At 46.1% G+C, this 22822-nt stretch overlaps 1 protein-coding gene across 3 annotated transcripts; it reads right to left on the bottom strand.

Moving 5' to 3' along the window:
• Positions 1-4822: 4822 nt before the first annotated feature.
• On the bottom strand, positions 4823-18690 carry SIK1 (salt inducible kinase 1). Of its 3 annotated transcripts, none has more exons than XR_005952283.1 (15): positions 18544-18690; positions 18233-18438; positions 17375-17491; positions 14697-14760; positions 14340-14501; positions 13929-14053; positions 13692-13815; positions 12558-12781; positions 12177-12326; positions 10858-10980; positions 10387-10612; positions 9414-9689; positions 8678-8909; positions 7318-7901; positions 4823-6398 (listed from the first exon to the last, which is right to left on the bottom strand). XR_005952283.1 is itself a non-coding variant. In XM_041399722.1 (14 exons), exons 2-14 carry the CDS (start codon positions 18383-18385, stop codon positions 7481-7483), a joined length of 2397 nt encoding a protein of 798 aa, XP_041255656.1. In that variant the 5' UTR covers positions 18386-18438; positions 18544-18690; the 3' UTR covers positions 4823-7480. The 3 variants fall into 3 exon arrangements, 1 of the variants encoding a protein (XP_041255656.1); XR_005952284.1 differs by having other exon boundaries at positions 4823-5669; XM_041399722.1 differs by having other exon boundaries at positions 4823-7901.
• Positions 18691-22822: the final 4132 nt, after the last annotated feature.

Below are 22822 nucleotides of genomic sequence, written 5' to 3'. Positions count from 1 at the left end.
ATACCCCAGTTTTTCTCAGACATACCAGTGAAGGGAAAGCAGCAATGATCATATAAATAACTGCCTGATTTGTCCAGCATTGCAGTCAGTTTGGTGGCTCTGTGTCCTCATTCTTGTTGTGCTCACTTTTCATGAGCAGAGAGCAGAAATGTTCATGGAAAATGGATTTCAGAGGCGTGTGCATAGCTGTTCCTGGAAATCTAATTTTACATGTTCAATAAAATCATCTGCTACTGAACAAGAGTTGAACAGGAAAAACCCATGAAGACACTTAGCTGACCACTGCACAATTATCTTCACTGTGTCCGAAGAGCAGAAAGTGTGAATGTATCCACAAATGTACGAGTAATATTGTTAGGCAACCAGGAAAAAGCAGCTAAAATCAAATGATTAATGACCTGGGGTTTTTCCTTTATTTTTTTTTTTTTAATATGGTATGAACAGGAAGGTTTAAAACTCAGTTTTTGCAAGATGTTTCTTGCAGGAGCAGGTCTGTTTGGAAATCCAGCAGATGCCTGGAGATAATGGCTGCAAGAAGCCCTAAATACCCATCTACCTATCAAGTGTGTAGACAAGCTCACCAAATGATAACATCTTGTTACCTTACCAGGAAATGGGGAAGAAATGATCAGCAAGATTAAGCAAAAAACCAGGCACTTAGCTAGAATTTCTGAAATCCCTTCCAGCTCTTGACTGATATTTTTCTTGTCACAGAATAAACCAAGGACTGTTAAAAAAACACAGTTTCCCAGGGTAGCGGAAAGGGATGTAAGACAGAAGAACTAAAAAAGCACCCCGGCATGATACAGGAAAAGCTCCATCAAAAATAATGAAACTAAATTCACTGCCTCAGTGGCTGAAGAAACAAAGGATGAGATTGTCTGGCTCTGGATGTCAGAGCCTTAATGTGCTGCTAATAATGTTTATATCATAAAGCAGCGTCGCTGCATTAGCTTTGATTTAGCAACACCAGTTTACATCAGCTGAGGAAGCCATCTGTAAATTCAGCCCCACAAATGTAAATACAGTGAAGGAAGAAAGGCTTGGTCATCCCTGGAGGACATAAGAAGGGGGCTGCTGGGCTGACCTGGGCACTTTCTGGTGCCCACCCTGCTGTCACAGCTTTGTCACCTGTCAGAGGTGCAAAAGGGACGTGTGGTCTGTGTGGCTCAGCCTCTGGCTGTGCTGACCCATCCATCCAGTCCTGGCAGTTCTGCTTGACTTCACTCCAGCTGTGCCCCACTCCAGCTGCACAGGGGACGAGCCTCGGAAACTCTTCAAAATTCCAAGTGCCAGTAAGAGAGATTTTTGGATAAAACTATGAAAGTGATATTAAAAGATTGCTGGGACCAGACGGTTTCACTCAAGAGCTCTGAGGGAACTCAGACTCGAAATTGCTGACCTATTCAGTACAATACCACAGCAGCTGTTGAAATGGTGAGGCACCACAGGAATGGAAGGTGGCAAATGTTACATTCATTCTTAAAAAGGGCCTTTAGAGGTCATCCAGAAACCTGTGGGCTGGGAAGCCAGGCAAGGCAGATTGACAGAAAGCATAACAAAAAGCAGGATGGCTGAAAGTGTGGTAGAATAGGAAAGAGCAAAGTTTGTTGAGTGAGAGCTCAGGCATTGCAAATTCATTCTTGTCAAGACCTGGGCAATTTGACGTATTTGTAAAAAATCCATTTGCAACAAGGTGGAGAGTAATCTCAGAAAACTGAATGGCAGGTTGATGAAATCACCCATGAAATTCACCAGCAGCAAATGAAAAGTGAGGACTCTGAGAAATACCAGCCCAAGCCTACTGAGACCATTAAGGGCACTAAATTAACATCAGGTGGAAAGGAAACCTCCGTCAGTGAGTTTGCTGCAAATTCCAGCTTACTGCTCAACAGGTGAAGAGCCTTAGGAATGAGTACAGGATTAAAAGATAATGAGAATGTTTCCTTCTAGAAATGCTGCCTTAAACACAGGGTGTCCACTAAGGAGGATACAGAACGATCCATGAAGACACAGAAGAGATGAGAACTACAGTCGAGTCCTTCTTGGCCATCTCAGCTGAGAAGGGATGTGAAAGAGATCCTGGCAACTCAACATGGAAATATGATCAGGAGACCATTATTTGTGCCTGTTGTCACAAGGGAAATGCAGCACAACCCAATCTATTGGGATGGAGGTCTAATACGAAGAAAAGGAAGTACTTCTTTCACACAATGCAAAATTGAATTATGGCACTTGTCACAGGATGCTATGAAGACCAGAATTATAAAAGAATTCCAAAAGGGGTTAGCCAAATTCTTGGAGGCTTGACCCATCTGCAGCTGTTGAACACAATGACCCAAATGCCAGTCAAAAATTCCCTTAACCACAGTCTGCTCTCTACTGAGCTGGTAATATCACAGAGGAATTGTGCTATGCTTGCCCCGTCCTTACACCCTTTACCTCACAGTCTGCTGCTGGAATGAGCTGCCCAATTAGCTGGACCTTTGCTCAGAGCCACTATCACTGCACAAGACATATTACACATGGCATAAAATGTTTATTAAGAAATTGGTATTTATTGCAGGTGTTGGCCAAGTTTGTTCACCTCACATGAAAGTTTTGTCTCTGGCAGGTGCTAATATCTGATACCTCGGAAGAAAGGCATTTCTATCCTAAAAATCTATCATGTCCCTGGCAGTCTGTACCAAAGACCAGTTCCTTCCTGATCTCCCACAGCTGCTCTGCTAAATCCATAAACCATGACAGTGGATTACCTTTATCATTGATTTAACTGTCACCACTAAAAGTAGTTAGCAGTCATGAAATAAGCCAGCAAGCGCATTTGAAGCAATGCCCTCCCGAGGCACATATTTCCTTTTATCAGTTTTAAATTAATTCTCCTTCATTGCATGACGTGTGCCTTATTCTCACTTTGCAGGATGAGTAAAAAGGAAGCACCGATCACTTTCCATCTCCTGCTCCATAATTTCTTTCGCTCAACTGCTCTCCCTTCTGCTGCTTCCCCCTTCCAGCTGACACAGGCCAGCATTACACAACCATGGCTTTTGCCATGAGGGATTCCTTTCCTCGTTGAGGTGTGGCTGCTGTGCTGGGCACAGTGAAGGAGAAGGTGGTGGGGATGAGTTATGGGTCACCTGCAGGAAGAGAGGGGCAGGTGAGAATCCCTCGCTGCCGTGGCTGGACCTTGGCACCAGAGCGCTTGGCTGGGTGTCTGTGCTCAGCCTGCTCAGTGCAAAAACAGCCTGTGTTTTTCACTGCTACCAGTCTGGCATCTCCTGCCAGCTCTAGGCATTTCCTTTCTGAAGAAAAAAACAACCAAGGTTTGATCATTCACTTCTGGGGTTGTGCTAAACTTGCCAGCATCTGTTCCGTCTGAGCGGCGGGGGAAAAAGGGAAAAACACCAATCCTGGACTGGGAGAGAAAGGGAAGGTACCAAGTTGTAATGTGAGAAATGAAAACAAGAAAAACAGCATCTTGAGAGATGTTAAAGACAAAAACAAATGCTGTGAACAAGAACAGAGACAGATTTCAGAGGAAAGGAAGGAAGACGGTGACTAAAGCAGCAAGAGTGAAAACAGTGTACACATGGAAACTGAGTCCAGACTCCCAGGGTTTCTTTGTACTGGTTTTTCCTACCATTTCACAGAAATCATGATGCTGGCGGGATCCCTCTATACCCAAGGGTCAGTGATGTCAATGAAAGTTAGTGGAGCTGCACTGATTTTTATCCATTAAGAAGCAACTTTCTCAAATTTCCCAGAATTACTGGAGTTTAAAATAATGCCCTGAGAACTTAGCTGAAAACAACAGTTAGGATTATCCTTAAGTCAGGTCATACTAAAACCTAATTAAAGATTATTTAGAATGTGTCCATTATATTTTAACAGTTGAAAAATTCCTAACTTTGAATGGTCACATGGAAAACATAACCCTGGAAAAACATGTGTGTGACACTTTTCTATTAGTTCAGCAGTCACAGAAAATGCACAAAGAGCTCTACAAATTCCAGCTCAGCAAACAACTACTTTAGAAAGCAAAATAAGTAAATATTATCTCTGTTTCCCCACAAGCTTCTGTTTAACTTCTTGGATTTACCTTTCCATCACTCTCCCTTTCCTTCAAAATGTGATAGGTGGAGTTTAAAATAAAACTTCAGGATAGAAAAAAAGAGAGAAAAAAAATATCCTTAATTTCTTTTTTAAAAACACCACTGTTTGCTGTTTGGGGTTTTTTTTTTTTTTTTTGGTCTGTTGTTTTTTTTTGGGGGGGTTTTTTTCAGTGTTTGTCAGGTCAAACTAAAGCTTGTCTATATTTAGGGCTCCCTTTGCAGACAAAATCCTTCCTTGCTCTCATTGTGACTGCACAAGCTGAATACAAAGCCTTTTCAGTATTTAACTCTCAAGTTATATTTTACTAAATTATTACTGTTGTAAAACAAAATCCACTCTCCCCTGTGACTGACTCTGTGCCTTTGCTCTCTCTCAGGAGCTGCCCTAATCTGGCTGGGGCTGTCTCAGCTGAAGGTGACACAGAGGGAGGGAGGGAGTGCCCATCTGCTGCCAGCCCAGCCCGCCGGGCCATCCCCACTGCCCAGACCTCTCTCTGCTCCTGCTGCATTTTATAACCCGATTATCACAGACTTGGTAAATTCAGACAGATTGTCTACCAGCAAAACGCTCAATATCCCATTATCAGATTTGTGGGCCCGCCCTCCCTCTTCATTTGGGATGTAATAGAAAGTGTCAGTAATGTCCTACGGACTTTGGCTTGAAAATGAGTCTTGATTATGGGTGAAGATACTCCACAGAATCACAACAATTTTAAAACATTTTTTATTTAAATATTAAATAAAACACATCAACTAATCATTTTGGTGTACACCTCTCATTTTAACATAAGAAATAAAATGATTGTTCAGTCATGATAAAAAATAAACTATACATCTCAATTAAACCAATCACGTAGTGTCTTTAAATACCCTATTGCATTGCAGTCTGCAGAACAGCACTGTCAAGATATCTACAAAAAAAAAAAACCCCAGACTTTTAAAATGACCTCTTCTGCTCCAGCAATAATTCCAAAGAGGTTCTACAGCAATTGGAAAAGAAAAAAAAATACTATGAAAGTAAAGTGCTTGTCATTGCTTAGGACAGGAAACAAAAGAATCTGTGGCCTTTAGATCCATGGCATTAAACAAAACACAAACTGAGGAGGAAGTCCTGTGGTTTAAGTACGTGTGCTACCCCTTACACAACTGAAGGCCAAGTTGCTGCTTTGTGACAAGCTGGCTTCTTCTTGCCCTCCTCTCCAGCCACCTCCATGCAATCTCTTTTTGGATTGGGTTTTTTGGGGGGTTGTTTGTTTGTTTTCTTTTAAACCCACACTACAAATGAGCATGAGACTTTGGTGTTTTCTCTGCTGCAAGGCACCACTCATTAACAGGAGTTCAACTCGAGCAATTTTCTGTCACTTTGAAGCTTCCAGACCACGGAGCAGCAGTGGCAAACTGGAGATGCACCAATACAGACACACAGATACAACTCACAGATAAAGAGGTTGTTTATGGAGAGCCACAGACAGAGCCACATGACATCTTCAACTCTTCCTACTCCCACCAATTAACCTGGTCAATCTTTGGCTTTTTTCTGTTTTTTTTTTTTTTTTCCTTTAAAAAAAAAAAAAAAAAAACAAAACAAAACTAAACCAACCATACAAAAAAAGAAAACCCCAAAAAAAACCACCCCAAAACAGGTCTCTATATTATTTGCAAAAGTGTAATACTGCAGGTTGCATGAAGCCAAGGTAACTTGAAGGCACCCTGTGTCATACTAGGGAGATGGGTCCTTTAAGCATTTAGACAGAATGCAGCTACACTCTGACAGCAGCTCCCAGCCAAGCTGTCTCACTGTCTGCTCACCTGCTTCCAAAGTTTGCATGCACTCCCCAACTCAAGTCTGTAGGAGCACAGCCTGTCCTCCCCTTTATACCTCAGCACAACCTCTATTGACACCAACAGAAGTCATGGTCTGCCTCAGGAGGGGAGTTGGGGCTTATACCAGAAACACAACAGAAGCATATTACAAAATATAAAAAATAACTAGTGTTATATAGTTTTCTGCTTCCTATTTATATACATATACAGCATTAAAAACCATAGGAAAAAACACCTACCTAATGCAAAACCTCGTTTTGCTAATATGCCAGAAAACAAACCAACCAAAAACAAACACCCAAAGATTGTGCTGTTTTACTCACTTTTAATACAGTTTTGTTCAGAAAAAGCTGTACTCCGTTAGAGTAGAATTCTGTTCTAGCCTATTCCTTTTGTCTTTATCAGTATATAATTATAACCTCAATATTGCACATTTCCCCAAGAGTCAGTTCTGTTTGGACCCTGATAATGAAATGCATAAAAACATAATTAGCAGCGGAAATAACAATGTGCAGCACTAAGAAATACCCCTCAGGCAACTTTGTAGGCAACCTCCAGGAGGGCTTTTTAACAAGAAAACCCTTCCCATTACCCCACAGGTGCTGCTGCTTCCCTCCTCAGTGCCTCGGCAAGAATATGAAAAAACTTAAGAGTTTATAAAAAGATTCCTAAAGATTACCCAGACCAACAAAATATGGGCATGTGTGCACCTGTGTGTCTGTACACACACACCACTCCCAAACAAACATCCCTGCAAAAGACCAGGCATTATGCAATTTGGATCCTGATTGCCAAGGGATACATTTCCAATAGTTACTGCTTCTGTACTAATTAGAAGGGCATGCTGAGCTTTTCCAGCTGATGTATCAAGCAAGAAGTTCACAGTTTTCATTTAAAGTATGTGAATCTGGGAGGTGTGGAATGGGGATGTTGGTTCCTTTAAATAAAATGAGAGTTAACAGGAGGGAAAAGGAAAAACAACAAATGGCAATGCTTCCATTTTTGTCTCCTCTGAATGCATAATGCTGCATGCCACTGGTTTTCTGTTTATTTTTTTTTTTTTTAAAGAGGTAATCATCTTCACAAACCCATAAATGAATATTGTGAAAAAGGGAGGCTCTGGTCCCTTCTTTGAAAAGCCTCTCCCTGCTGTGTCACCACTACTGACAGCTGCTAATCTTGCATAACAGCAGAGCTGTATTGGTCTGACTTGAGTACAGTACCGAAGAGTTCTTCCCCAACCACATCCCTCCCTGCCCCCACAAATGCCCCACCCATCTGCCCCATCATTATTTTTTTTCCTTTAAGAAAAAAAAAAAAAAAAATCAGTTTCTATTCGTATTTGTTCAGTGCAAGAATAGTAGAAGCAAAAAAGACATACATATTGCTTGTTTCAGTCCTATAAAGTTGCCAGCTTTCTGAGCCAGACAGCCTCTTCACATACTTCAAAATTTATTGCTTCTGAGAGTCACTCGTCCCCACGCCGCCAGCCAGCCACGGAACAGCGGTGAAAGCTCCCCCGCCACGAGAGCAGCCCGAAGCTCTCACTTGACCAGCACAAACTTGCCCAGCTGGCTGGAAGTCAGGTCCTCCATCTCACAGTCCCCGTGCTGCAGGGTGACGGCCTCGTAGCCGGGGGTGGGCGCGGAGAAGCTCTGCTGCTGGGAGAAGGGGGCGGCCAGCGGGGCCGCGCTGCTGCTGCTGCTGATGTACAGGTGAGCGTCCAGCAGGTGAGCGGCCGACGACACCGGGGACACGCTCACCCCGAAGAAATGAGGTTGGAGCAGTTGGCTGCTGCCAGCGAAGGCCAGCTCAAAGGAGTTCTCTCTCTGCAGCTCCGACAGCAGAATGGAGTTGGAGGCTTTGCAGGTTCCGTCAGAGGAGGGGATGGCGCTTGCTGCAGGTGTCTGGGAGGTCTGGGGACAAGCTGTTTGGAGTAGTTGGTGATGCTGGAACTGGAGCATTCTGAACAAAATCCAAGGGGGAGGAGGTTAGTTTGCATTGCTAGGATAATTTAATGTTCTATTCCTTCCTTTCTTGCCCCTAACCTTGACCATAACCTTCCCCTTCGTTTCCTTCTCTCTATCAAACCTCTCCTTAGCCCTGCCAGCATAATCAAAGCAAGCTGCCCATGCCAAGCTTTCCCTCATTCTGTAGAGGGCAACTGTCACAACCAAGTTTATCTGGTCACGATTTGGCCACCTAATAATAGATGTTCTAAAGACAACGTGTGCAGATAAACCGGAAGCTCAATTTTCCATCTAGCTTCTATGGGAATGAAGAGGTGCCACCACACATGACATTTGAGGCCACTGGAACTGTGCCTCCTTTGTGGGCTGTAACTTTTCCAAATTACAAGGTCTAACTTCCTTGCCATGGGAAAATTACAGGAGGAGGCAGAGGACGAAAGAAATCATTCCCAAAACTAACAAAGAAAAACACAGCTTGCAGGAGGGAGAAGCAATGTTTTCCCCCATACTACCAAACTGCTTCTCAATTCAGCAACCTCCAAATATTTGAACATCGAGATTTTTGAGTGGAATTGCACGTCTTGTGTTACATGTGCCAGGGCAGGAAGCCACAAAGGAACCCGAGCAGTTTACCCACTGCCACACGGCAAAGATGGACAACAGGAACCCCCAATGACCAAACCCCCAACCTCTCTTGCTGTGTTTACCCCTCCTTGCTTGCCCTTAGCCCAAAGTAAACACAACAAAAAGACACCAAAGCTCCTCCCTCACCTCTGCTGCTGCAGCACCTCCTCCAGGAGGCTTCTCCCCTCTCTGCTGCTTCCGCTGCTGCTGTACATGCAGGTGTTGGGCTGCGTGTGCTGGAAAGGGCTCATGGCACTCCTTGCTGCCCGAGAGGAGGAGGACTGACACACCTGCCGAGCAAAGCCTTTGATTTTATTCAAGCCGAGGAACCCCTTGGCTCGAGCGTTCTTCCGCAGCTGCTGCCTAAAAGCCTTCAAGCCTGTGGGATATGAGGAAAAGAAATGCACTTTAATCCTCCTCGGCGTTTGCCTACAGTACAGATCAGCCTTTCTGGACACTGCTTTCCTGGGTGTGAGAACCTGGGCTAGAAGAGACTCCAGTTCACCCTCTGCCTGATGGTGAGAGCAGGATTTAGGCAAAGAAACAGGGACTGGGATAGCTGCACCTTTGTGCAGATGGACGTGCATGGTAAAGGAAAAGCCTGAGAGAAATCATGACGTTGTACACTCCATATTTTAGGAGGAAGGTGGAGCCTGCCATCCCACTCACGGCAGCAGAAATATCTCCATGGGCAGGCTGAATCAGTGTCTGAGAACCTTTCCTCCAGGCACCTTCCCCAGGGCATCCCACCCTTCTTCAGGGCCCATGAACACAAGAGGCAGAACATCCAGGTGTCTGACCTCAAGTCTCCCTGCACCCTACCCTTTCCCAGTGGCTGTTGGGAAGGTGCAATTCCTCAACAACAAGGCCAGGAAGGCATTACCTTGAGTTAATGAGGTATCAGATGCTCGCCTTCCTTCTTGGAAGCTGACAGGCAGGAGAGAAGCACCTCCCATGCAGCCCTGGACTTGTAACACGGGAGCGTCAGACTGGGAAGCGAGGAAAGGCGACGTCATCCTCGCTGTGGCCGGGCTCCCCGTCATTACTTGACCTGCCAAACAGCTGCTCAGGGCCACTGAGCTGTCATTTGAAGATGAAGTAAGGCAGCTGTCTGAGCTAGTTCCCTCTGTGGGGCTGGCAGAGGAGGAAATGACTATACCTGTAGAGGGGAAGGAAGGAGAGAAATAACATTCCCAAGATGAGTACAGGAAGGAATAAACATGACATCAGAGCCTTCTGCCCACCTACACTGGCACTAATAAACAGCCTCAAGCTCCTCCTCAAGCAGAGTCCAGCAACTCTCCTTGTCCCAGGGCTTGACTCCAGCAAGGGGTCAACAAATCAACAAATAACCTCAGTTTGGGCTCCTGGCCAGCTGGCAGGGCTCGGCCAGCAACACCAGCATCACCAGGCTGTGCTGGATCAGGCACACAGCGTTTCTTTAGCACAACCAGGATGATTGTTTTGTGAACAGTTGTGCTTATCTAGTTGGTTCACAGGGTCTGGGTATGTACCAAACAGAGTCAGTGAGGTGTTTTTTGTTAAATTCAGGCACTTTCTCCTCCCCCAGTACAACAGCAGAAGCAAGCAGATCAGGTTTGTGACCTGCTTGTGAGCACGCTCCCCTCTGAAGAGATCTAGGTGAAATACAACAGCACAGCCCTTCCCTAAGGGCCCTGCTTATCTGCAGGAAGACAGAACTGGGAGAGCAGAGTACAAACCTCTTTTCTAGGCTTTCCTACCCCAGTCAAGGTAAAACCAGCACACTCTCCCTCAGCATTCGGGCTCTATGACACTCCTTCTCTGCTCTTTTCCCCTGCCTACAGACACCCTCCATCTCTCCCAGACTTACTTACATGGAGGGACATGCTGATAGAAATGGGTGGTCACTTCAGCCAGGGTGTGCCTCCTGCTGGTGTTGCTAGGGATGCAGATGGGGTGGTCATATGCCTTAATTTCATCTTCCAGCTCCTTCTCTTGCCTCACTTCCTCACTGATGGTGGTCTCCAGCAGGCTGTTCGGGGAGATGGAGCGGTTCCGGAAGAGCCCGTTGAAGTTGGTATCCACAGGGAAGAACACAGGCTGGAAAACATGCCAGATCACAGACTTCAGGGTCTTTTCCTTATTTCTGCACTACCTTTTAATACTCTCCACAATTCTGTGGCACGTCTTCGGCAGGAATATTGTTTGAGGGGCTACGTGACACTGTGTCCAAATGCCAAACAAAACGTAGGAGGGAGAGAACAAAAGTCACAACCCCCATTGTTGTGGATTGGCAGAACAATGAAAAAAAAGAAGCAACACAGAGTTTAGCAGGGTACACCAACCTGTAATGGATTGCTTATGTCACAGTCCATTTCTGCCTGCAAGGATGGCTGAATGAGGCTCTGAGGTTGCTGGTAAAGCAGAGATGATCGCAGGGTTTCATTAGTGAGACTGTCCTGAGGCATCTGGAGAGAGAGCGATGCACAGAAGCCATCACACACACTGCAGTTCCACGTGACTTTTCAGATACTGGAGAGTCACAGAATTTCTGAGACACCTTCCCTGCAAGATCTCTCCTCATGCTTTCTATGAAAATGAACAAAGCTAATCTGTCAATGCCAACACAAACACAGAACTCCTCCTCCTAAGTTAGGCAATTTAACTGGAAGTGCAATTTGCAGAGGCACCCAAACCACACTTTAAAGGGGGTGGGGGCGAAGAAAATAAAATGAATGTCAGAAAAACACATTAAGTGACTCATGAAGTACTTCTGAGGAACCTACAGGATATGCAACAAAGAAGTATAACCAAGCCATGCCTAAAAGGGCAGGTTTCCATGAGAAGTCTAATCCTGTGGCTCATTATTGACCTGCACTGGAGGCAGACTATTCTTTGGACCATGACCCGTGGTCACTTCCTAGGAAACAGGGCATTAATATTCACTCAGCCTCCTGCTGAAGAACAGCAGGCTGTGTCCTGTCAGAGGGCACCACTATCAGAACTGGTTTTCAGAAGCTTGGCAGCTACATGGAAAGGGAGATCCAAAGGTGCCTCTCCTTCTTGGGATCTCCTCTGGTCACAATGACCCCGAGGTGTGTTAAAAGTCTCTTTTCCCCAACCCAGCTGTCGAGGGAGTCAGAAGTCTTCAGCTGTCGTTCTCAAGGTTGTTTATTATTTTTTATCTAAAACATTTTCTGTCTGGCCTGCCAAGGTCTGTTCAGCAGGTCAGTCCAAGGCACACTGCCCTCCCACGGGGCTGGTGCTGTCTTTTAATAAACTACGTATTTGATATTTACAGTTATGTTCCAATGCCTATCACCTGTGTCAGACAGTGACTTTCTACTTTACACCAATCCCAGAGTGCCACCATCACCAAGAAGATGGAGGCTAGGAGGAAGAAGGAAGAAGAACAGGACAATGCCCAAATTCCTCCACCTTGTCCCCTAGACCCCCATAGTAAAAACCTTCAAAATTCCACTTTTCACCCCGTGACAACTACTGTTTTGCTACTTAAACTTTTGTGACTTGGAATTCTTCATATAAAGTTGGTAATTTGTTCCATGGGTTAAGATCAAAATCCCAAGTGTCTTTGGCTTCCTGCCAGGATTTTGAGCCATCCAGGGCACCCAGAGGGATGTCCTGGGTTCCAACATCTCCTCACCTCAGCGTTGGTGATCTCGGAGCTCCTGGGCCGCGGCTGCCGGCCGGCTGCCGGCCGAGTGGACACCTGGCTGCTCCGGTACTCCTTCAGGCGCTCCAGGAGCAGGTAATAAATGGCAGCAAAATGGTTGTAGCTGCTGTTCTGCAGGGACTGGAAGACATTGGAAGGGCCTTTTGAGTTACAGGTAACTTAGGATGTAAGCAGCCAAAACTCATCACTAAGGGCTCAGAGTAGCACGCTCAAAAAACCAAGCAAAATCCAGAAGGGCAATGAAGATTTTATGCTGTGACACCAGATCAAGGCCAGTCACTGAACGACCCATGACTGCACTACTGGCATTCTGGTGGTCACTGGAGATGTATCTAAAGGGCAAGAACTCACCTCTACAGTCCTCTGCCTGTCGATGCCAAGGGTTTGCATGATCCCAAGGACCTGCTCGTTGTAGTCACCCAGGTTGGAGTTGTAGTTCTGCATGGAGAAGGACAAGGACTGCTGCTGCTGAAGGGAGGGGTCAGCCTGCATCCACTTGTGCTGCTTTATCTGGGAGATGGTTATCCGCTTGGTTGGGTCCACAACCAGCATCCGTCGGATTAGTGTTTCACAGTCTGGGTGACAAAGACAAACTCATGAGCAAAGGGCAAAAATGTAACTTCCCAGCAACAGTGTAAGGTGCCTATGAAAACAGGAATTAAAGGTTTGGGTGCAGCTGATGGCTGATCTGACTATCAGATATTCCAGACAGCACAAGAGATGTTCACATGCATGTCATAAAAACAATATCTCAGTGCAGGAAATGAAGCTGTACTGGATACCAGGTGGCCTTGCCCCTTGTACAAGAGCTGGTTTTGAGAGGATGCAGGTTTGATGGCATTACATGCACATAAAATAGGTCAGAACTTAGTACAGAACCCCATCACATACAACTTCCTGGTCCTGGCCCTATACTGCTTATTTACTTATAACCAGGAAATAAAGCTCTTCATGGCTATAACTGATAAACTTCAGACTTCAGCAGACAATCTCCACGTGACAACAGAGGCACATTCACTTGCTTTTGAAACCAAATCAGAGAGAGGTGATAACACTCTTCAGTTTCATGTTTCTCATCAGACTGTTGGAGTTCTCAGGAGACACTGCTGAGTCCCACTATTCCTGCTCTCCTTGGCAGCACAGCCACACTGGAATACACCCCTTCTGCATTGCTAAAATATCTTAGGAGAACTACACCTATGTCAGCATTGCAGGCTAGTCTTATTAAAATCCTGTTTTCTCTCTTTTCTGAGCGATTATTTCTCCAGCTAGGGAGTCGAGTATTTTTGTAATCCATAGGGATATTCTAAGAAAGGAAACTACAGCTTTTTAGATGCACCACAAAGCAGATCCCAGAAAAGAAATCGTCTTCTGCCCTACAGAAACTACTGGACACATAAAAAGAAAATAATTGCCAGCTGCAAACTGGATACCAACTCCTTTATAGCACCTGTTCTAACATTAAGGATCTGAAAAAAAAAGCACCTTCGGACATGAAGTAAGGGATGCGGAACCGTCCCTCCAGCACTCTTTGCCTCAGAGTTGGTAAATTGGGTCCATCAAAAGGCAGAGAACCGCAGACAAGGACGTACAGAACCACCCCAAGGCTCTGCCAATAGAAAACAGCACAGCACGTGAGTGACTGCAGGAAGAACAATGTTCTAAAGGCCCACAGAGCCTCACAAGGTGTGAAAGGCACTTTCTGAGGAATAGCAAGCTCACCCATATGTCAAGGTGAGGGCCTTCATATTCCTTGCCTTCGAAAACTTCTGGAGCTGCATAGGGTGGGCTTCCACACCAAGTGGAGAGGGGCTCTCCCGACTTGTAAAAGTTTCCAAAACCAAAGTCTGAAACAAAGGTGAAAATCTGGGGTAAGACAACAACACTCCACCACATACTAATATTTGAGAAGTAGCAGAAAATGGAGAGAAGGGAACAGATGTGTTGCTTTGCTTTCTGCCTATTCATTTAAGCTATTCCCTTCTGTTCACAAAATCTGTTCCGAGAAATATCTGTAACTCTTGCTTTGTTTTCACTTACAGAAACACAAACACATTTACAGGATCATCCTAGGGAAACCCAATGTCTAAACAACATGCCTGATGCTCTTTGTGACCTCCTATTTCCTATTACCTGCTAGTTTGATGTTCATGTTAGCATCCAGCAGGAGGTTCTCTGTTTTGAGATCCCTGTGCACGATGTGGTGGCTGTGACAATATTCCACAGCTGAGAGAATCTGCCAGAACTTCTTCCGTGCTTCGCTCTCGCTCAAGTGCCCGTTGGAGGTCAGGTGATCTGCGAGACAAAATCAGGGAGGATTTAGAAACACCCCGAGGAAATTGCTCATAATCCTGCAGGTGCTGCACTTGCTGTTTGACAGCTGACAACACAAGCCCCAGATTTTTAATCAGAATATATCTGTTACTCAGGAATGACAAAGCCATGGTTTCTAAATCTAAGGAACTGTGAGCTCCGTCAGTGAGGACTTACCAAACATTTCTCCATTCTTTGCAAACTCAGTAACAATGTACAGCATATCCTTTGTCTCCATAACCTGTGAAGAAATGAGAGGACACAATTTAAAAAAAATAAGAACAACCAGAGCTCTATAGTTTCATTTATTTTAATATGTGAATTCTCAAACAAATCCATTCAAATTTATATTTGCTGCAGCAGCTGGCAGTAAAAGCATCTAATTTTGCACCACAGAGTTCTTTCCAAGCAAACTGGTAATGAAAAAGATAACAAATCAAGGCTTATGTGCCTACATTATACAATGGCTTCCAAGGCCATTGTTCTTCTCACCATTACCAAGCTACCTAATCTCTGTAAGAGAGCAGATGAGTGTTTAGATAATTTCACACACCCCCCTTTTGTTAAAATATGCATATATAGTTTTATGACATATTTTGAACGTGTAAAGAAACTCAGAAGTTTATCTAAAGTTGTCTTTGTTTCAAGGCTAGTGGGGGCTCAGATCAGCAGAGATAGCTGCAAGCTGGACAAAGCAAGAAGTGGTATCAGATCCCCTGCTCCTGTTTGGAGTGGGCTGGGACATGGGGAGCCTCCTGTGCAAGTGATAACAGGCTGCTGTTTGTGCAGCAGCAGTGCTTGATGCACATCAACAACTGTCAATATATTGCCTATCAATCTAGTATCAACTTGCTTTGGTATTTCACAATATTTGCCTTTGGAGGAAAACAAAAAAGAATAACTAAAATCCAAATGATGAATGAGAAGTGCTGAGCATTTCCAACTTCATCTTCAGTTGCCACAGCACACCTTTGAAATGTTGCATTTCAGATTTCAGAATACAACATTTCCCTGGAAACATTTCCCTCTCACGGAGCAGATACTTTGTTTTGGAAGCAGGAGGCTCACAACAGGTTAACAATCCAAAAAGCCTCAATTCTACTTCAAAGGCTGTAACTTCCAGGCTCCCAACGTGTAACCTTTTTCAAAGACTCTTGTCCTCCCCTCACTACAAGTACACACAGACACAAAATGAAAATAAACAAACAAGGAGCAAAGGAAGAGAGGTTCCCAGTTTAAAAAACTGAAGGAAAGTGTTCTGGGAAACTTGCCAGCTGAATGAAATTAAGACGCGGTGCTGAAACTAAAACAATGATGAAATAATACAAGAACACACACCCTGCACTGGTATGTCATCTAATTCCATCTCTGCTTCTCAGCCTCCATCAAACAGGTAAAGCATCAGTTACAACAACAAAGAAAAGAAAACTTCACTGAAAAGAAATTATGGTCCACTACCAACGTCACTCGCTGCATCAAGTGAAGTGGTTCAACGAGATGGAATTTAACCTGCTTTTCTAAATGCTCTGAAACAGTATTTTCACCCACATCATTCCACTGAAATGAACTCAAGCGAACTGTTAGAATGTTTCTGTATGTCCTATACTGCCCCGTGGGCAACCCTGACGTCAGCCCTTAACACAGAATCATTTTTGTTATGATGGGTAACACTATAAATACAAACACTTCATGTGTGTCAAGGTCTTTTAAAATAATGCCTTGCCTAAGCACCTGCCTTACTGGCTCTTCAGCCTTACATGTTAATTGAACTTTTTTTTCTTTTTTTTTTTTTTTTTTTTTTAAGCTAACAAACCCAGCAGTAAGATCACAGCTGATAATAGTGTTTACTACTGCACATGGACTTTCAGACCTGCTGCTTCATCCATCCCCACCTTTCTCCCCTCTGCCCTTTCAGACAGGTCCAGAAAGACTGACACCTCTGCCCTGCTCATGGCAGGGGCTTGCACCAGATGACCTTTAAAGGTCCCTTCCAACCCAAACTGTTCTGTCATCTTCTTCTAAAATCCAGGCATTATTTAAATGATTAAGAGCCACTGACACCAAAGGCTACTTAGATCTAACGTTTAGAATTTGCAAAGCAGTCCTTGCTCGCAAGACAAATGTGATCCTGCTTTCTGCACAACACATTAATTTGTTCCCACGGTTAAAAATATCCATCAGTGCAGAAACTAAACAAATCTAAACCAAAAATCATGTTGTGAAACTCTGCAGGGAAAAGATACTTAAAATATACTTTCAAAACGACACAAACGGCAGCAGAACAACCAAACAGGTGATTTTTTTTACATACTCTAAGATACCAACATTTACCACCTTTTCCTTTTTCACTAATCTAATTCTTCGATTAAGTTTCCACTTAGACTTTCTACTCAGATTAATTTGGTTTAATTGTTGGTGATTTTAAATCCCTTCCACTTAAGGCAAACTCAACTTTAGTGCTTCCTTCTCTACCACCCAGTGTGAGTTTAAGTCTCGCTCTTATCTAAAGCACGTAAGAAGTTCCAGTCCTCTAAACTGGGAGAAGCAGACGAGATAGGAAAAGCAAGTTAATCACAGAAGTTCAGCTGACCCGTTCCTCAGTCTGACACAAACATCAGCCTGGCTTCAACTGTAAATTTCACAGTGCAGTTTGTCAAAAAGCTGTCTAATACCAGAATCTTGTTCAAAGAATGGAGAATGACTTTGAAGACACACAGTTAACTTCAAACGTTTTTCAAAAAGTATTTCAGTATTTCAATATGCTTTCTCTCTACCAACATTAGATGCAAAAATCACATGCAAGAGACCACAAGCATATTTTATCTACGTGCTGCACTTCAAAGGTGGACTCTTACCTGATATAGCTTGATAATGTGGGGATGATTCAAAAGCTTCATTATCTGAACTTCTCTATAAATCTTCTCCAGATTGCTTGGGTCTAACCTTGTTTTGTCTATTATTTTTATTGCAACCTGCAAATTTAAATAATAACAAAACAACCCCAGGTATTACAAAACAGGTACTCTCACTGTTAAGATATCTCAAAAAGAAAAAAAAAATGACACATCCCCGCACAAACACACCACTCACAAAATCCAAGTAAAGTAGCTTTTAAAGTAGCTTTTAAAGCACAGACTTGACAAAGCTGATTCTGTTTTTCTGAACTGCACAGAATTCACGGCACAGAACATTTTCGTTTTTCTTTTCTACGTCAAAGGATTACACGTAAGGTAGCGAACAGAACTGCAGAAATTAGCACTGGACAGGATTCTGTAAATCTTTTAATCCGTCCCATGCCAGCGAAAAACAGATCCCTGTAACAGACTATCTCCTACTGTAGTGACTGAGACGATTTTGACATGCACCACAAATATAAATACGGCTGCACGCCCAGGAAAAAAAATTATTTCTGCAAATAAGACCCCGGGTTCTTTGTTCTTGAAGACCAATGAACGAAAAAAAAACCCAAAACAAAACAAAAAACGCCCGAAGCCTTCAAGAGATCCTTAATTTGCACGGCGCTTTCAGCAAGCTGAGAGTAACTCAGCGGAGCTACAGTAACACTCAGGGCTGCGGGAGCTGGGCTGGGGTTTTTTGCGGATATTCTTGCCGAGTTTTAATTCCCCACAGCGGCAGAACTCGCAGCCCCGTCCCGCGCAGCAGCGGCGGCAGCAGCGCCCGCGGAGCTCCGCGCCCCGACCCCGCGCACCCACCTGCGTCTTGGTCACCCTGTGCCGGGCCAGCTTGACCACGGCGAAGTTGCCTTTCCCCAGGGTCCTCTCGATGTCGTAGAAGCCGACTCGCAGGGGCCGCTGCTGGCCGTGCGCGGCCGCGGGCGCCGAGGCGAACTCCGACATGATCACCATGGCTCAGGCGGGGGGCCGGGCAGCGCCTCAGGACGGCAGCATCCGCGCAGCACCTGCACGGACACGGCACCGTCAGCTCCGCTCCGCTCCGCTCCGCCGGCCCTGCCCGCCCCGTCCGCGCCCCGCTGTCCCCCCGCGGCCGCGGAGCCGCCTCGTACCTGGCGGGCGGAGCGCGGTGTGCGCGCAGGGCTGTGCGGGCGGGCGGCCGTGCCTGTGAGTGCGGAGGGAGGGAGGGAGGGAGCGAGTGAGGAGCGAGCGAGTGCGGCGGGGCGAGCGCGCACCGGGGGGCAGGCGGCACCACGCGGGATGTCCCGGCCCCCCGCCCCGCCCGCCCCTCGCCTCCATCCGCGCACCGCCCTCCCCGCCCGCCTCTTCCCCCCGCCCACCGCCGAAAGCCGAGACGGGCCCATTGACGTCACTTTGACGCCAGCGAGACGCGCGCCCGGGCGCGGGGCTGGAGGGGAGCGGAGACACCGGGACGTTGCCAGGGAACGCGCGGCGCTGACGCGGGCGCTGATGGAGCCGTCGCCCGGGAGACCCGGGGGGGCGGTGACGTCAGGGCGGAGGGAGGCAGGGATGCAGAGGGGGGTCCGGGGGTCTCCTGCCCACCCCCCGGCCCGGCCCGGCCCGCCCTCCCGGCGGGGTCGCTCCCCGGAGTGGCGGCGGCTCCCGACGGGGCGTCCCCTTAGCGCGGGGATGTCGCGACTGCGGCACCGCCCCGGCGACAGCACCTGGTGACCCACCGGTGACCGCCGCTGCTGCCGGCGAGGGTGCCGAGCCCCGGTGTCCCCAGCCGCCGAGGCACCTCTAGCGCGGTGAGATGGGGAAGTCCCGCTGGCAGCGGGAAAAGTGCGGCGGCAGCCCTGCAGGGCAGCGTTTCTCCCCGATGCCGAGGCACCGGGGGGCTGTGGATGCACCGCACCCTTCGCACCGGTGCCTGCAGCAGGAAACGGACCCGCCTTCCCCTGCGCAAGGCCGCCTTCCCTGTCCCTGCTTTCCGGGGTGTGATGGAGGGGATGCTGCAGAGTATCCCCTCAAGGGCTGGGGACACCCTGATCTGGGGACAGCAGCCCTCTGGGTCCACCAGCTGGGCACTGACAGCGGCAAAAGTGATAATAAAGAGTGTGTGTATATATATATGTGTGTGTGTATATATATATAAAATTACAGAATGGTTTGGGTTGAAAGGGACTGTAAAGATCCTTCAGTCCCAATGTCCTGCCAAGGCCAGGGATGCCTTCCTCTAGACCAGGTTGCTCAGAGCCTCATCCAGCTTCTCCTTGAACACCTCCAGGGATGGAGCAGCCACAGCTTTTCTGGGCAACGTGTTCTAGAGTCTCACTACCCTCACAGTAAAGAATTTCTTCCTAATATCTAACCTAACATACCCTCTGTCAATTTGAAGCCATTGCCCCTCGTTCTGTCACTCCAGGTCCTTGTGAATAGTCTGTCTCCATCTTTCTTGTCAGCTTCCTTCAGCTACTGGAAGGCTGCAATTAGGTCACCCTGAAGCTTCTCTTTTCCAGGCTGAACAATCCCGATTCTCTCAGCCTTTGCTCCATCCCTCTGATCATCTTGGTGGTCTCCTTTGGGCTCTCTCCAGTAAGTCCATGTCCCATGTATTTGTGCAGCCCTGTGATACTATTGCAGCTCAGCACTCAGAATACACCTGCAGTGCCATTATCCCTGCACAGTGTGGAAGGGAGGCTTGGGAAACCTTGGGAAATTTCCCTTTGGCACACCAAGGCTTAGGGATGCTGTATAGGATTGAACCTCAGCCAAGAGACTCCTCTCAAGGTCAGATGTGAAACAGCAGACGCACAGGGTTCAAACAGGGAGATCTTCAGCAGCAGATCTCCACACAGCAGGTGACCAAAATGTTTGCACACTTGGAGTAAAATTCCAATCTAGCCTCAAAAATAAGTCTTGAATGATGCCTGCCATATCTGTTTTTCAGCTTTATCTTCTCAATTACAGCCAGTCTAGGCTCTTTCCAAATGGGTAGTTCTTCAGTCAGGAGATGGGTTTCTGACTGGAAAAGTCTCCCTCTCAGTCTGAGCCTCTCCCCTGACCATCACAGCCCATAGCACACGGGGAGGTGACCCCCCTCTTCCATCCAGGGGCACCATGCAAATTGGATTTGGAAATAAGGTAGAAAAGTTGCAGCTCTACTTCATGCTAAAAATTTCAAAGCACTCAGTAAAAATCTCTTCAAAGAGAAGATGGAGAGGGGATCTAATCAACACATACAAATATCTCCAACCAAAGCACTCAGTAAAAATCTCTTCAAAGAGAAGATGGAGATGTATCAACACATACAAATATCTCCAAGATGAGAGCCAAGAGGATGGTCCCAGACTCTTCAGTGGTGCCCAGCATCAGGATGAGGAGCAACGGCCATGAAATAAAACACAAGAAATTCCACCTCAACATGGGGAAGAACATGGAGGTGGCACAGCTCTGGAACAGCTGCCCAGGGAGGACACAGAGTTCCCTCTCTGGAGACATTCCAAGCCCACCTGGATGTGTCCCTCCAACCCTGACAATTCTGTGGTTCTGAGATTTTCACTGGTTGTTGATGTTCTCCTTAAGAAGTCATCCTTAGTCCTGGATGACTTCTAGAGGGTTCAAGATGGACATGCTAGGGGGGGAAAGCAAGATTTTTTTGTCAATTTTTGTAAATTTAAAGGTGGGATGAGGAAGATGTGGTGCTCTGCATAATCAAGTTACATGATCCATGAGCTGTGTATCATCAATGTGCTTGAGAGAGATGAAGTTTTAGTGTTCACACTGCAGGCTTTTTCTCTTAGAAAAAATGGAGAAATAACACCTTAAACGGACGCCCAAACTTTGTTTATACACAGAACCACGCTGTCCCAATGCTTGCTTTCTGTGAGCAGGCAGGCTGGCATTCTTCAGGGCTTGAATGGAGCTGGGAGAGGGCAGAGCTGGTGGTCAGGAGCTGAAGGACAGGAGCTGCTTCCATGGTGTCCTCCCAGTCACGGGACTGCTGTGGCATGTGCTGAGAGAGGGGAATAGCACAGAGCCAGCCCGGGCTATTGTAGCATTCAATTAGTGCTCACACAGTGCCTTGAATAACTCACATGAAAAGCTGACTTATTATTCTTGTTATTATTGTTATTATTAAGCTAACAGTATATTCTCTGTGGAGCTCATGAAGAGGAGGTGACGCACAAACAGCACATACAGTAGCAGCTGCATGTGAACAGTGCCCCAGGAGTTATAAAGAAAAAAATTACCTTAATAATGGTTCCTCTGCTGTGGTGGGATTTTCCTCCCTTTAATTATAGTTGCTGTTTTCATTTGAAATTGATTAAGTGTTTTAGGATGGCAAACAGAGCTGATCTTTTTAGAAAGAACGCTCAGAGACATCCAGCACCAGCTAGGAGTGGAACATTTTTATTCCTTTTTAAAGGACTTAAAGGAATTTCTTTCTTCCAAAATGATAAGAGGATGACTGGATTTGGTGCTCTCCAGAACATCTCACGATTTTCCCATACTAAGAAGAGGTGGACACTTGTGCCATGAGACTTCCTGGAGAGTGTAAGACCTCACCAGAGGAGAATCCACTGTCCTGATTTTCATTACCTGCTTTGGATGAAAGAGGCAAGAAGGACTGGCAAGTGCTGCTCCCTGTGAAAGGTACCTACAGTGCTCTCTGTTCCAGGGCATCTGCAGTGAAGGAGGGAGCACCTCATTTCTAAAGTTAAAACACTGTTTTATCATCTGTTGGGAATTAAAGACCCCCCTACCTTCATTGTTCTCAGCAACCTTTTGGCGTTTCTCTTCCATTTTCATTCATGCAGGTAAAAAACATTTTCCAGCAGCACTGCTCAGAAGCAACCATTGCACATTTTTGGTAGTGTCATAATTACATCGTTTTTCTGCCCCTTTCACTCTGAATGCTGTGGAGGCATCACGGACCTCTTATGCAGTCGGGTTCTGTCAGCTCGGAGAGGTGCTGCTGGTGGGAAGGTTGAGGCTTCTGCAGCTTCTGCTTTAACACTTCTGCTGCCCTCTGGTGTTTTAGATATCCTGGACCAGGAGTCACCTTGGATGATTCCATGATATCCGTGCTCGGGAGAAGTGTAATTACAGAGCTGGCTTGTTCATAATCAGGGAAGAGAGAGAGGCACTTTCAGAGCATATCCACGAGGATGTTCCCTTGAGTCCTCGAGGAAGAGGGAGAAACTGGGAGGACAGAACTGCTAAGTTTTTCCATTGCAGCAGCTCTGTGCTCCCTCCCTGAGGGCAGCATGGTCTGTGGATGGGAATGCACACGGAGACTGATGCCTTCCAGAACTCATCTCGCAGATATTTCCAGCAATTCAGTCTTTGGTCGTTTCACTCAGCATTTTCTATCAGTTTCAAAACAAACTAACAACAATAGCAACTTTCTTCACTGGGCAAAAAGAA

The sequence above is a fragment of the Onychostruthus taczanowskii genome, unplaced genomic scaffold (genome assembly GCF_017590055.1).
Source record: "Onychostruthus taczanowskii isolate IOZ18803 unplaced genomic scaffold, ASM1759005v1 scaffold17, whole genome shotgun sequence".
In the NCBI taxonomy this organism is placed as follows: Eukaryota; Metazoa; Chordata; class Aves; order Passeriformes; family Passeridae; genus Onychostruthus; species Onychostruthus taczanowskii.
Note: the sequence above shows the minus strand (reverse complement) of the source record. Positions and strands in the feature narration are given on the sequence as shown.